Here is a 16,432-nt window from a genome sequence, read left to right as displayed (position 1 = left end):
TCAAAAAAATTAATACATTTTGAGCACCTTTAATGACTCAATGGTAAACATTAAATCTTAATTTATTGGATTCTTATAGCCCGTAGACATGTTTTTCCCCATAAAATATAATTATGATCTTTAATTACCTCTTTAAATCGATTTGCTTCAATGGTAAGAGCCATCCGAAATTCATCCTCCAAAATAATATACTGCTGATTTAATAGATCATTTTTTTCTTGATATCCTTTCAATTGCTGAACATGTCTCTCTTCTTCTTTTGCTACCTCTCTGGACAAAGCAGCTTGAAATTCTGGTCCGCTCAAAGTAACTCTGGATTCTATTTCTTTCCTATGGAAGAAATGCTTTTGCATTAATCATCTTACACTGCTAATAAAGCTACATCTTTCAAATCTACACTGAACTAAAATAAAGCAAACAATATATGCAGCGTTTCCCAAACAAAACAGGTGTGTGCGCTGAATTATCAGGCCTTTGGCTACCTTCCAGCACACAATCCAGTATCATGACATCTGCAAAGAAGAGCACATTTTCTGTAATGGATTATCAGGTTACTTCCCGCAGCACTGCTGTTCGGTATGTTCTAAACATAAAATCAAATTATCTTCAAGGCCCAAGGAAGCTGGTAAGGGGTTATTACACAAGAGTTTTGGAATTTTTTAATATTAATTTTGTGTTTGTATTTGAGAGGACCAGTGACCTCCCCCATGGAGTAGATTTAGAAAGAGTACCTGATAATGCCTGAGGTGGAAGTGTAGGATGGGGACATGGCCGAATGGGAACATAACCACTCAAAGTCAGAATTGAACCAGTTGTTTTCTAATTATTACAGTCCAGTTAGGTTTCACTTCTCTCAAACTTTTTTCCTTTCAATCAGTTATATTTCTTTGTCTTTTCATTATTTTATTCCTTACTTTTCACCAAGTAATGCTCACAAATGAAAAATCAAACATTCAAAAACGAACAGCATAAATGGAACTAGCTGATTTTAGAATGAGAAACTGAGCACTCATATTACAGCTACCATCAGATCAATAATATTTGTTACTCATTAGATATACTTATTAGATAAACCAGTAAAGTGAGACTGCAGAAAGAAATAAAACCCACCCTATAATCCTTAATGTCCAACATTACTATGGGCTCAATTTTCCCCAATGCCGTTTTTTGGTGTACTTGAAGAGTTATGCCCATTTTCTTTGGGCCCAACTATGCCAAAAAAAATCATCCAACTTTCCCCAACTTTGAATTGTTGATTTTGGTGCCGCCTAGCCTGTCCTTTAGCTTTGGGGGTGGAGCTTTAAGATCTCCGCCAAAAAGATCGGGTTGCCAGGGTAACTAGGGACACACTACGGGCTGAGGCTGGAAAGTGAAACATACTACACATTCTGGGCCAGCTCACAGCAACCTGCACAAGCACCTTGCACATTGCAGTAGCATTCCAGCATTAAATGATTAAAGTGTTTATGTCAAAAGTCTATCCCCCAGTGCCCAATACCGCTCCTAACCCTGGTCAAAAGGCCTCCCAGTGCCGGTGCTCGCCCTGGCCAAAAGGCCTCCCCCCTCGCGGTGCCAGTTGCCGCTGATATCCCTGGCCGAAAGGCCTCCCCCCCCCCACTCCTCCCGATGCTGCTAACTGAGGTCTTATTAAGGTTTTATACAAACTTTTAATACAAGCTTTTGTTTAGAATCCTATCAACCTGTGGTGCTGCGTTTATTGTTCTGTGAACCTGTCCCTCTGCTGTTCCACAGCACTGAGCTACTTCCATTCAAACTATAATTAATGCTACAATTTCTTTTTAGCAAAATACACTTTCTGATATTGAATGCCACCTCCCACTTGTTAGCCCATTCTCCCATCTTATCAATATCCCGTTGCAGTTTCCTTTGGTCTTCTAAAAAATTAACTATACCTCTGTTTTGGCATCATCTGCGAATTTTTACACCACTGCTTCTGTACAGTGAGTTCAAAGCTGAATTATACTGGGTTTGGGTGCCTGATATAATATATATAAATTGTCAGAGAATCCGAGAATGAATTACAGGCTAGAATCTAAATTAATGGGTTTAGATGTTTCATACATAGAACAATGGATAACCAGGAGCGAGTCTACAGGTTAGAATCCAATCAAGTGTTTTCAATTATTTGTACATAGAACAACAGACACCGGAGAGTAAGTTACAGACTGAAATGTAATCGAATGGTTCAGATGGTTTCTTCATAAAATAATAGACACCTGGGAGTGTGTTACAGGCTGGAATCAAATCCAGGGGTTCAGATGGTCTACATTAAAAGTAACAGGTACCCAGGATTGAGTTACAGGCTGTAATCTAACCAAGGCATTCGGATAGTTTATATTTAGAATAATGGATACGGGTTGGGTGGTTGCCGCTGCTAGCACTGGCCGAAAGGCCTCCCCCCTCCTCTCTCCCCCCTCTCTGCTGTTGCTGTCCGGGCCCTGGAACTGCATCTGCTGCTCTGATTCTCTTACCTGCGTCGATTTTGTTAACTGCCCAGAAGGTTTTTCCAGAGTGGTCACATACGCCGTCCTATAAAAAAATTGGGAGTAAATCGGAGCTGGCCAAACTTGTTTAAATGGCCAGAATTGGCGCGGGTGGCAGGTTACGCCCCCAATGAGGTAAAAAAAAAATCGTAGTCTAAAAAAGTCCTCCCAAAGTGTTACCCTAGCGCAGAAATTTTGGGGAAACTTGGAGATTTTAATTTACTCCAAAAAAAACGGTCCCCGTCAAAAAAATGGCGCAGATAATTGGGGAGAATTGAGCCCTATGTTCTATTACTATGTCCTCATGGCATGAGGCCATGAATGTAAAGGGGCTTGACAACAATTTGATTATTTGAAGGATCTGTTATTATACATATTTTAATTTAAAGTTGAAAAATGTAGACATTTTCATATCAAATGTTTCTGTAAAAGCAACAAGATCATGGCTCTTGCCATTACATAGACCTGTGAAATGTATATAAACATTTTAAAATAGCTTGCTTTAGAAAAGTAGACAGTTGTTGAATGTCAGCCTTTATCTAGTATTGTAACCATTCAAGATGGCAGCTTATCCAGCAATATAGAGGCACTGGTATAGGGTGCCGAGAAGATTTACAAAGATGATACCAGAAATGCAAGGTTATACTTATCAGTAATGGATGAACAGGCTGGATGTCTTTTTTCTTGAAAAAGGGTGACTTAATAGAGGTCTTTAAAATTATGAAAGTTTTGACAGAGGAGACACAGTATTTCCACTTGCGGGAACAGCAAAACTAGAGGACATCAATATAAGTTAGTCACCATGAAATCAAATAGGGAATTCAGAAGAAACTGATTTACTCAGAGAGTGGTGAGAATGTGGAACTCGCTACCACAGGGACTGGTTGAAGCGAATAGTATAGATGCATTTAAGGGGAGGCTAGATAAACATTTGAGGGGGAAGAGATAAGAGTTAGATGAGGAAAGACGGGAAGAGGCTCGAGTGGAGCATAAACGCCGGCATGGACTGGTTGGGGCGATTCTGTGCTGTATATCATGTAATTCATTCTCTCAGCAAAGCCATTTACAGTATTATAATGAAACTACACTGGAAACACTGAACACAGACACATTTACTATTGTGTGGCTACTTTGTCTTCACTAGTATACATACATTACACAAATCATAAAAAAACAGAAGATGAAGGAGGTTTAAAGCAAAAACAGAAAATGCAGTAGCTTACCAGTTTCGAAAAAACATGGCAATAGTCTGGCTGCAGACCCTCCCCCGCCCCCCCCCCCACCCCCAACCCCAACCCATCCCCTCCTGACAGAAATGTATTCTGATGAAGGGTCTATGCCCAAAATGTCAACCTGTCTTCTCTCACCACAGATCCATCCCCCCATTACCCTTGCTGTAAAGAAAATGAGGGATATAGTTAAGGTCTGAAGTTACTTAAAGTCAGTATTTAGATCAAAGAGTTGAAAAGTGCCCAGCAGAAAGACGAAATATTAGGAGAATGCCTGAATTTCTCATATGTGCTCCCAACAGGCAAGACTCCATGTTGAGGAGTCAGGAGGGGCTCCTAATGTTTTTGCAGATTGCATTGAGCTTTGTCTCCGTGTTGTAGAAGAGGTGACAAATACAGTGTACAAGATCAGAGAAATTACACGTAAAATGCTGTCTCTTGTGGAAGGAGTTTAGGGGGCCCAAGTCCCACAAAACAGCAAGGGAATTAATGGCCAGATAATCTATTTTTGGTGATGTTGTTTGAGAAAGGAATTTTGGCCAGGACACTGGGAGAAGTCCCCAGTCTACCCAAAGTAATTGTATGGGCTCTTTTACATCGATTTGAGCAGATCTCATTTTAACATCTCATCTAAAAGACAGCACCCCTGACAATGCAGCTCTCCCACACTACTGCAGCGAAGTGTCAGCCTAAATGTTTAAATCTGTGGTTGGGCCTGAACCCACTAACTTCTGACTTAGTGATGAGAATGCTACCAACTAGCTAAGCTGATGCAAGAAGCATAATTTAAGTAGTTGTGGATGTCAGTGGGTCGGTAATAGATGTCTGTAGATAGCACTTTGCTCGAGATGGACAGACAGCAGCATAGGAAAGGAAGAGTCAGAGATAGACCATGTAAAGGTGAGGAATGGGTAGAAACTGCATAGATAATAAAATTGTCATGTCTAGAATGAGAACAGGAACAACAACTTGTATTTATATAGCGCCTTTAACAAAGTTAAACATCCCAAGGTGCTTCGCAGGAGTATTATGAGACGTAAAAAAAGCAGAACCTACAGTCATCACTATAATGGAGGAGAAGGTTAGGAAGTAACTGCAAGCTGAATAAGCCAAACTGTGCCTGCAGCTAGCACAGTAGAATGTTAAGACATTATTTTCTTATGTAGATTAATTGGAAACGTAGTAATTGCCAAATAATGAATAAAAATGCAAATGCAAAACTAATGAGCATACAACAATATTAGGTTTTGCTTTGATAGACTTCATTAAAGGACAAAAATACTTCAGTAACTATTCCTTTAATCATTTTAATTTTAATGTAAAGGTCATAAATAATACCAATTTTTTACTTAGTGTACAGATTGATAAATGATAATTAAAAGTAATGAAATTAGTTAAGAAGCTACTGCTACTTACTATTACAGCCTTCATTCTCATGCATTAAGTAAAGCAAACAGTTAAATCTAATCAACTACTTGACCATAAATATTCAGTGTCCCATTTAAGTCATTACTTCCCACATGGGAAACTGTTGATTAGAGATGCTGTATGAAAGTTTGTTTCCGAATATCATACAAGAGACGTGCAACATAAAACTGTGCCACTATTATTCTGGATATTTATATATATATTATGACTCAGCGTGGGCGGTAAAAATGGGTTTTCAGATCGCTGCCTTCTTGCCCATTCTCAAAGCACCTAGTCTCCATTTTTGAAATTGGGCGTTACTGCGAACGATATGAAACGGTAGCTTTAAATCTCTCTGACCTTCTGCCGTAAAGTGTCGCCGTCCTTAGCAACGGCATGGCAATGCTCGATTCCTGCGATTCAGGAGGTCAAGGGTCATCATGACATGCGCAGAAGAGGAGACAGAGAGAGAGGGAGCTGAGAGGGATCGAAGTCATGTGTGGGTGTGGTGTGGCTGCTTTGGGATGAAGGAGGGGGAGTTTAGAGCAAATAGGGAAAGAAAAATTAGCTGTTACCAGCCACATATTTGCTCAAGTTTGGCCTATAATGGAGGGAGAAGAGGAGGCATCACAGCACGTTGTGGAGACTGACGCTGGCGAGAGCAGTAAGCTGGGAGAGGAGCACATTGGAGGGCGCAAAAGAGCCAGGAGGTTCTTGGACAAGACAAATGCCTCTCTCCTGCAGGTCGAGTTACGCTGGGGTGATTTGATACAGAGAGGGCATGGGAAGCCCACCCCAAAGGCATACTAGAAGATATGGACCGAGATAGCAGAGGTGGTCTCATCGGCGACCAACGAGGTGCGTGAGGCAACCAATGCCGCTAAAGATGGAACAACCTTGTGGGATCCGCAAGAATGAGTATTACATTTATTTACATGTACTATGTATTTATATAATTTGATTTGTAAGAGTCATGAGTGACTATCATCAGATGTGAGTTCTTTCACTTTTACTGGGAATGTTGTACTCAAAGCCTGCGGTCACGGTGTACGTCTTTAGGTAAAGAATGATAATTATCATAATAATCATGATTACATCTGTCGATTATGTGTTGTATCAATCTCTGTTGTATCAATCAATCCTAGCAATGATATCATGCAATGATCTCATGCCATGTCGTCCTGTCACCTTTTACAGAAGAAGCTATCGATGATGAGATCCATGCAGAGGCGAATGGGTGGGGGGCCACCAGTCCCCAGCGACATCACTGAGATGGAGGAGTGGGGAAGCACACCCGAACAGCCACGGAAGCATCTGCAGACCCTGAAGTGAAGCCACTTGAGTAAAGTTTACACCATTGCGTGATGTAAAGTCAATAGATGCCACACCCACTTATATACGAACAATCATATATGATGGATGATTTCTAAAATTGTTCTAGAAATAATGCTGGCCTAATGAAAATCACTGCAATGCAAATGTGTTGATGGTCATGAAATGTGATGTCTGTGATGATTTTGAGAGTGGTGGTGCTTTTGTCGTGCATATGCTGCGTGTAGCACTGGACTCACCTTGTAATCCTAGCACCCTCTTCTCTAATAACCTCATTTGTGTTTTGCAGCTCAGCCAGCAGCGCGGCCCCAGGGAAGACCACAGAGGCCAAAAGGTGGGGGCGTGGGGCCCCGACTCTTTGGACGATCCTATATCTGGTGCTGAGGAGCTCCAATTCTTGCCTATCAATCCGTTGGGTCTGTTCTTTACGGATGAGAGCGCGGACTTCGAGGAACCTGCATCGCCATGCTCCAGAAGCCATCCCACCCCAAGGCCATCTAGTGCTCCTCCGGTCATTCCCGCCTCCAACTCTAGAGGTACCGGCCCCAAGCACCTCATCACAGAGCACCCCATTTGTCCCCAGGATGGCGCTGACCCCACGGAGGCTTCGTAGATGCGGCAGATCTGGTCCACGAGCGCCACATGAGAGCGGAGAGATGGTACAGTTGTCCAGGAGGACTGTAGACATTGGTCGCAGCTCATCGCAGCATTGGGGGGGGGGGGCATATCCCGACAGCTGGCCACCATGACGGAGTACTTTCCGGATGCGATAGCCAGGAACACTGCTGGCACAGGCCTCCCAGTGGTACTCTACCCCTAGGTTCCACACCACCACTGCAAACAACAGGTGAGAGGAAGGACCAAGATCCTGCTTCTGCATCAGAGAATGTTCCTCCCTCGGAACCCCCCGCTCCCGTACTCATGCAACCATCCCTTTGCCTCCATCCCCCTCAATGAGGCACCGCCTGAAGAGCTCCTCGGCCAGGCATCGTGGAGCGAGGAGGGGAAGGGGTAGAGGTGGGGAGAAGAAGGGGAGGGGGGAAGGAAAGTGAGGTGCATGTCCGCAGGTGATGGCTGTGTTATATCTCCCTCTGGGTGTATGCAATTTGTTGTAATGTATGGGGGGAGGGGACCACCCTCCTGCTTTGCCTTTGTATTCTGTGTTGCTGGACATGTTAAACATTTGATTGGTGTCAATGGTGGAAAAAGTGCGGTGTAGGCAGTGGTTGGGTGTTTTTGCCTGTGATACTTATGATTTCAGACCAATATTGGTATAAAAAATTTTTTATTGAACCTTGTTGCGCATTGTCTCAGATAGCTGGACCATTACACACTGTGATTCCTTAACATGAAAGTGTTAAATAAAACTTAACTTCAATCAACGTAAACTTTAACTAGCACCAAGGTGATGGGTACCATTGATCTCTGAGCTGCACACACAGCAGTGTGTCAGCGTTGTCACTCACAGCAACGTTCTTTCAGGCAAATCATTCAGATATCAGCTCCTCACATAAGAGTCTTGCAGCTATGTAGCCACCACAGGCTCTTTCCTGCGGTCTGGAGGGGGTCATGGACATGACTGCATTGTCAGCCTGATTGTCTGGCCCTAGGTCAGCATCCAGCCCTTCGTCATCCTCTTCCTCTCTCTCCTGAGGTGGAGCATCAGTCCCTTCTGGCAATTTTTGGCCCCTCCTGATAGCCAGGTTGTGCAGCATGAAGCACACGACACACCGACTTGCTCAGGGTTGTATTGTAGCTCCCGTCCTGAGTGGTCTAGACATCTGAAGCGCTGCTTAAGCACAGTTATTCTTTTGTGGACCACATTGCGTGTGTCTCTGTGGCTCTGGTTGTATCGCTTCTCGGCCTCGGTGTGGGTGTCACGCAAGGGGGTCATCAGCCAGGTGGCTAGGCCATATCGGTCATCACTAAGGCATCCACCATTGCCCTTGTGGCTGACAAACATGTCAAATACAGCGCTCTCACGCAGGATGTGAGCCTCATCGAAGCTGCCCGGACATTTGGCATTCACTGCCATTATGATCTGGTTGTGACTGACAACTAGTTGGACCTTCAGGGAGTGAAATCCTTTTCTGTTATGACAAAACTCTGGGTTTTGAGAAGGCGGCCGCATGGCGATGTGAGTGCACTGTATAGCTCCCTGCACCTGGGGAACTTAGCAATGTGGTAGAATGCTCCAGCCCTGTCAGTCTGAGCCTCCGTGGTCATGGGGAAGCTGATAAAGTCCATCCTTCACGCGTACAGGGCCTCCGTGACCTGATGTAGCGATGGGTGGCATGGTGAGATAGAGGACAAATCTGGATCGTGGAGGCCCGAAAGGAACCGGACGCATAGAAAGACAGTGCCGCGGTGACCTTGACCTCGACCAACAGTGATGTCCTGATGGCAGGCTGCATATGTGGCCCGATGAGCTCTCATATTTCATTGATCACCACCTTGTGGAAGCGCAGTCTCCGAAGGCAGGTGTGGTCGGACACGTCGAGGTAAGACCTCTTTTCCCTGTACGTGCGGGGTGTGTATGGTCTGGCCCTCCTCCTCATTCTTGCACGTCTTAAATTGGGGACATAATGATGTGCATCACACATTGAGCCATCTGAACAGTATCTGCGTATTAATCGATGCAGGCTGAGAAATGGTTGGCCCCATTGCAATGAAAGTATAATAGCGATTGATCAGAAGCAATAATTTCATCACTAAAATATACCTGGAGTAAACCCCCAATAGTCCAGAGTCTGAAAATATGTCTGTTGAGATGGTCACTTCATCTGAGAAGAACTCCAGAGTCAATCCAAACTCCCCCGAAATTGATGCAGCCTTTTGAATGAAGCGACCTGCGATTTAAAAAAATGGCAGCCACACCACTGGCTTTAGTTCAGAACAGTTCCACTTTTTCCGAGCGTTTTTTTGGGCGAGCGATATTGTCGGTAATATGTGTGCGAGATGGTGAAAGTGACGGTGGCCGATCTCCTGGGCGTTATTTCAACAAATGTGCTCTTTACGACAAAAAAAAATGGGCGGGCGGTATTATTGAATCTCGGCGTTAATTCCATGCGGAAAGTAACACTTGGCAATATTGTGGCCGTTGATTTCGCCCATTCTGATGATTCCACCCAAAAAAAGTGGACGGGCGGTATTATTTTTTCCTGGCATTACGTACATGGGGAAAGTAACACTCGGCAATAATTTTCCGAAAAATGCCCGTCAAGTTTCCATTTTGTGGCTAAATGGCCGATATATGGGCGTTATATGTCATTTTAGCGGTAAAATGGACGTTAAGTGGGCATCAAGCATGCAAAAAACATGGAAAATCTAGCCGCAAGAGTGTCTTTTTGTCAGCTGGAAGGTTAATCTCCAAATTGCACAATGCCACAAGCTATTTAATTGAATGTAAAAATGTTAAAAATCCATTATTTATTGATGTGAAAGTTCTAAACCTGGTTTAAAATTAGTGGTGCTTTACAAAATTACTGATCTTCATATATTAGTGTATGATAGCTACAGGCATAGTCAATTACCAAATGACAAACAGAAATTCTATTCAATTATGCAACTTAATATTAATCCTGTAGTCATTACTTCCCATACCTGTGCGCTTGCTCTCTGCAACTGAGAAGCTCCTGCAACTGCTGCACTTTTTCTTTCTGCTGACGGAGGGAGATCTGCAGTAACTCCACTTCTTTTTGGGCCGCTGAAGCTTTTAGCTCTGCTTCTTGAATTCGTTTCATCTGTGCACAGCAATTGCTAAACTCATTAAAGTGCTACAATAAATCAAAGCCATAATAAATAGAACGTCCCAAAGTTTACTAGTATTTTCATTAACCCTTCAGTACTGGCATGAAACATAAAACTTGAACAAAATATCTGAAACCTATTAAAAAAAAAAGCATCTTGCAGCCATGTGGAGGGAGGCAACAGTGGTATGACACATCTTTCACCTCCAGAATTGCAGGATAATGCCGAAAAAAGATCAATGATTTGTCAAGGACAGGCTAGCGGCATTTGTTCGCCGCTAACCGCAAAATCCGGCCCGTTGTTTCCAGTCCTTTAAATGCTCTTTTAAAAGGACTATAAACAACTTATTTTAGCACTATAAATCCTTTAAACATTGAAATGGTTTACCTTTTAAAATGCCATCTTATCTCTTTTAACTGAGTATCTGCAACATGGTTTTCTGTAAATTTCTGAAGACGATTGTTACGGAGAATTAGGCACTTTTGAAATCAAGAATAACTTCTTGATCCATAGTTTAGATGGAATAAAATAAATATTGTAATTAAATATTGCAATCTTTTTACATGTCATTTGAGAATAAACACGCCCTTTATTGCAGCCGTCAAAGGTTCATAGCTATATTCCCCTGCATATATTACACTGAAAAATTAGAACACATCGAAATAATCCAGCACTCCCGAAATCACAATGCAAATTTGGTTTAGTTCTGCATAGATTAAGCTTTGATGTCACAAGCGTCAAAGGCATTCTTAATTTGCTGGGTTACTGATTTAGCAATTAGCAATCTGGAATGTAGGCCATCAGCACAGTATCGTATTGCCAGCTTAGTCTCTAGGACAATACATTTTTTTTTACAGAAAATGTTGTTTATTGAAAACATAGACGGTGAAATTAGTCAATGCCAGCAGTGCAAAGTGGGAGAATAGCGAATTGACAGTCCGATTTACACCTCGCCTGATTTTCTTTTCCAGAGACTTGAGCACATAAGATGAAACTCCAATGCAGTACTGAGGGACTGCTGCACTGTTGGAGGTACTGTCTTTTGCATGAGACGTTAAACCGAGGCCCTATCGGCCCTCTCAGGTAGATGTAAAGAATCCCACAACACTATTCGAGGAAGAGCAGGGGGATTCTCCTGGTGTCCTGGCCAATATTTATCCCTCAACCAACACCACCTAAACTGATTACATGGTCATTATCTCATTGCTGTGTGTGGGAGCTTGCTGTGCGCAAATTGGCTGCCGCATTTCCTACATTACGAAAGTGACTACACTTCAAAAATGCTTTGGGACATCCTGAAGTTGTGAAAGGCGCTAAATAAATGCATGCTTTTCTTTCTTTCAGGAATTTTGTCTGCGACGCAGCCAATTTCTTATCCTACAGACCAACACCACTCCGGTAAGTTGTGGTCCACAAGGGACATGGTGCTGATATTCAGGACAGCTAAGGCCATGTCTTTCTTCCCCCAGGCTTTGTGCCAGTCTCACAAGGCATACACCCATCGACTGAATCAGCTCACAGAAGCCCCATCACAGGAGGCAGCTGCCAGTAGCCATGTCTGCAGAGTCCACCTGCTCTTGATGGATTCTCACCCTCAGCGGTTTCTCAATCACCCATTTCGTCTCAGAATTGTACAATTTGTAAATTGTTAAATTTTGAAATTTAAAATTGCTTTTACATTCAGACGCCATTATGCTGACAGTTTTTTTTGAAAATTGTTTAATACCGTTGAAAAAAATTTCCATTTAAAGTGCTGTTACAGGAAAAAAAAATTGCTCAAAGGAAAGATTATATACAATGTTATAATTAACTAAGTCATCACAACGTCAGAGTAATGCTAACCCCACCGTCTCAAAAATAAGGACACAAATTCTTAAAAATCATGAGATTTGGTAAGAAATCATGAGTTGCTAAACCTCATTAGTGGCTTTATTTAATCTCTAAGTCACAACTCTTTACAAAAACTATATTACTGCATCTGAAAATGCTTTACAAACATTTTATTTTAAATCCTCCCAGTTATCACCATCTGGTCCCCAACACAACCACCATGCAACACCGTCCCTGTAGCTGACAAAGGTAAGTTTTGGGGAAAAATGTAATCAAAAACATTCCCATTTACTTTGTGCAATCTATATTAAGATTGCAAAACTACCTTATTGGTTAGAGCAAATTGGCAAACGCAGTGATTGCTACTAGCAAGCTGATTTGGCACTGCAGGACAGTGTGGGTGAAACTTTAGTTGTGTTATTTTAAATTTAACCGTGCAATGCCAAAACAAAAGTGTGGGAAAGATGCTTGAATTTTCAGGAGCAGAACGTTTTCCTGTACTTTGCACACCAACATGGTGGAGGGTTTTGCCATCAAATTTTAATGATCCCACTTGGACTGGGATAAAAATATTGAAAACATTAAAATTTTCATCTCAATGACTTTTGAAGTTAAATAAGGCTACTTGCGAGCTGATCGAGTGTTTAATTGCAAACCATTGCACAAATGCGTGTGGAATCTGTTGCTACGAAATTGCAAATTTCTGTTTTTTTAAGAACATAAGAAATAGGAGCAGGAGCAGGCCATATGGCCCCTCGAGCCTGCTCCGCCATTCAATACAATCATGGTTGATCTGATCATGGACCCAGGTCCACTTTACTGCCTGCTCTCCATAACCCCTTATTGCCTTATCGTTTAAGAAACTGTCTATTTCTATCTTAAATTTATTCACTGTCTCAGCTTCCATAGCTCTCTGAGGCAGTGAAATCCACAGATTTACTACCCTCTGAGAACAAATTTCTCCTCATCTCAGTTTTAAATGGACAGCCCCTTATTCTAAGCTTATGCCCCCTAGTTCTGGTCTCCCCCATCAGTGGAAACATCTTCTCTGCATCCACCTTGTCAAGCCCCCTCATAATCTTATACGTTTCGATAAGATCACCTCTCATTCTTCTGAACTCCAATGAGTAGAGGCCCAACCTACTCAACCTTTCCTCATAAATCAACCCTCTCATCTCTGGAATCAACCCAGTGAAACTTCTCTGAACTGCCTCCAAAGCAAGTATATCCTTTTGTAAATATGGAAACTAAAACTGCACGCAGTGTTCCAGGTGTGGCCTCACCAATACCCTGTACAACTGGAGCAAGACTTCCCTACTTTTATACTCCATCCCCTTTGCAAAAGAGGCTAAGATTCCATTGGCCTTCCTAATCAATTGCTGTACCTGCATACTAACCTTTTGCGTTTCATGCACAAGTACCCCCAGGTTCCGCTGTACTGCAGCACTTTGCAACCTTTCTCCATTTAAATAATAACTTGCTCTTTGATTTTTCCTGCCAAAGTGCATGACCTCACACTTTCCAACATTATACTCCATCTGCCAATTTTTTGCACACTCACTTAGCCTGTCTATGTTCTTTTACAGATTTTGTGTGTTTTCCTCACACATTGCTTTTCCTCCTATCTTTGTATCGTCAGCAAACTTGGTTACGTTACACTCAGTCCCTTCCTCCAAGTCGTTAATATAGATTGTAAATAGTTGGGGTCCCAGCACTGATCCCTGCGGCACCCCACTAGTTACTGGTTGCCAACCAGAGAATTAACCATTTATCCCTACTCTCTGTTTTTTGTTAGTTAGCCAATCCTCTATCCATGCTAATATATTACCCCCAACCCCATGAATTTTTATCTTGTGCAGTAACCTTTTATGTTGTCAAATGCCTTCTGGAAGTCCAAATACACCACATCCACTGGTTCCCCTTTATCTCCAGTGCCCATTCCCATTATGGAGGGAATTCAGTCAAATTTCTTCCATTTTTAAGAGAGAAAGGAATTCCAGAGTATCTAAGGCAATAAATACTTTCAGCCATCTAAATAAGACACTTTGTTAATTTGTGTGTGTTAACAATATATGTTCTCCTTATTTTAGCCTCAAGCATTGGATTATGCTCGTGTTGATTTGAGCTCAATGGTGGCACCCCTCTGCGGCCTGTTTCTACTGAAGCTTGACCAGCATAGGCCTGTAATTGAATTTACAACTTCTTGGTTCCACAGCTAAGCGGAAGGTTGTTTTTGAAATGAGCCAACGGGAAGGGAGCTTGCGCAGAATCATCCAATCAGCAGGTAGAGAAGGGGTTGCCATGAGGACAGGACGGGCTGGGACCATGGAACCAAGCTTATCTCTGGCATTACTGCAGACACTAAACCTCATTTTCTTTTCCAGTCTGGTCGCTCGTTGATTTCACTGAAGGGATTGCATACACAAAAGGCCCAAGTTGAGTTTTAAATTCAACAGGATAGACCAAAGCTCAGGCAACACGAGTCACTCAATGCGATTTTTAACTCGCAGATTACGTCCAAAATCGATCAAAAAGAAACAAGTAAATGAGAAAAGTAACAAGTGACATAATATTTGCCGTGGGATCTTCAAAGCAGATTTCCTAATTCTTTGTTTTACACTCGCTCCTACCACATGCCACCAGTTCAGTTGATAGTGGGATAATACTAGATTACTAGTGGGATAGTGGTTGGAGCGGCCTGAAATGTATCATCAGGAACTATAAGGGGGTAAAGTATAAAGTGGACAGACAGTTGGTCACCAAAGTGGGCACTGAAGGTAGTGAATTGATCTGACACGTGAGATGGTTCAGATTACAAGGGCTTATCAGTATTAGGAGGTTGTGAGGAGTCGGGAGTTCCTCCACCTCAAGTAAGGGATGGTAATATATCGCCGATTGAAAGATTGTATGTAAAACTCACTTATAAATGATAGAAAATGGCCGTATAACATAAAATTAAAACTTTACATATTCAGTACATTTAAGGGAACGAAGGGCAGAGTTGACAACACCTACTAATAAATCCCTAAGGACAGTAGAGAGTAAGCTGTCTGGAAACATAGATAGGATAATACTATTGTAGCAACATTTAACTCATGGGAAAGGAATACTTTGCTGAGCTCATGGGAAAGGGATAGTTTTGTCTGACAAGAAACCAGGTGCAGAACTAGCCATGGGAAACCAGGTGCAGAACTAGCCATGGGAAACCAAGGCAAGGTTAACACTGTAGAACACATTCCAGAAGGCTGAGAGGCTATGGGAGATGGAGAGGTTGAGAAACCACTCAGCAGCCAGACTGATAAGGGTCAACGAATCAATGAAGCTCCGCTGATAAGCTGTAGGCCAACCGGTGGTCACAGGCGGTTTTGTAAGAGGGTCGCACACCTCGAAAACTATATAACTGTACATGTAGAACCCTTGTACTTTGAAGGTTCATTCCTGAACTCTTCCCCTGCATATGCTTGAATAAAGATCGGTTGAACCAAGGTTTCGTCTGAGTGATTCCGTGGTCGCTATACGGGCGGGTGTCGACTCCTTATTTCAGGGAGTCCACCTTGAAGAAGAGAAGTCTTCTTTTTACCACAACAGGAACCTTCAATCAAATTTCTTCTTTTTAAAATAAACACGTTATTGGCTCACAAATGCAGATTTTTTTTCCCTTTCAGTTTTATATATATATTATTTTAAAAAGGGGAGTGCAATTGGTTCTCATTAATCAAAAAAATTACTTACTGAGATCAGATAAATCACGAAGCAGCCAGTGACTCAAACACTGCAGTATAACCTTCCAACAGCCGAATGCGTTGCAATGGTGTATCTCAGATGATTCCAGTCACACAGGGAAGCAGTGGGGGAGACTACTGATGCAACACCAATGCGAGACAGGAGCTATGGGACAAACCAACTCGGGGACCCCTGAAATCTTCTCATGGACCAAGAGGGGGTCATGGACGCCCCCCCACCCTTGAGAATCCCTGACCCAATCTAACGTGTCCCCAGCAGTCAATCACAGAAGGACATGCCGAACAAGAAAACGAATTGTGATTTATCCGAGTGGAATCGCGAGATCGCGAACTGAGGTGAGTTTTCATTAGAAAACGCAAGAGTTGGCATTACTGGTATTATCATTACTGGCCTTTTAGTCCCAGCCACTTTCCTTGTTACACCAGCTGCATTGCTGCCCAAAAATGCTGCTGTATGTAGAGGGGCTTGACCTTGCCATTGTCTTCCAGAGTTAAAACAGTTCATTTTTGAGCCGTTACATCTTGTTGGATAAATGTTTCCCAAATGTTGTTAGTCATGGATAAAGGTTTACTGCTCCTGTGTTGTCATCTGCTTTTACACTGACATTGTTTGCTGACTGTTACATTTCACTGTTCT

The 16,432-nt window shown here is 42.5% G+C and overlaps 1 protein-coding gene across 6 annotated transcripts in view; it reads right to left on the bottom strand.

Moving 5' to 3' along the window:
• Window positions 1-16,432, bottom strand: part of lrrcc1 (leucine rich repeat and coiled-coil centrosomal protein 1) — a 371,497-nt gene that overhangs the window by 185,265 nt on the left and 169,800 nt on the right. For all 6 annotated transcript variants that reach the window (XM_070893371.1, XM_070893397.1, XM_070893406.1 and 3 more), the window contains 2 exons: window positions 10,076-10,215; window positions 129-330 (listed from right to left, as the gene is read on the bottom strand). In XM_070893371.1, the coding sequence (XP_070749472.1) occupies window positions 129-330; window positions 10,076-10,215 (342 nt within the window). The remainder of the gene's footprint in view (window positions 1-128; window positions 331-10,075; window positions 10,216-16,432) is intronic.

Source organism: Pristiophorus japonicus, chromosome 1, assembly GCF_044704955.1.
Source record: "Pristiophorus japonicus isolate sPriJap1 chromosome 1, sPriJap1.hap1, whole genome shotgun sequence".
In the NCBI taxonomy this organism is placed as follows: Eukaryota; Metazoa; Chordata; class Chondrichthyes; family Pristiophoridae; genus Pristiophorus; species Pristiophorus japonicus.
This window is presented reverse-complemented; position numbering and strand designations above follow the sequence as displayed.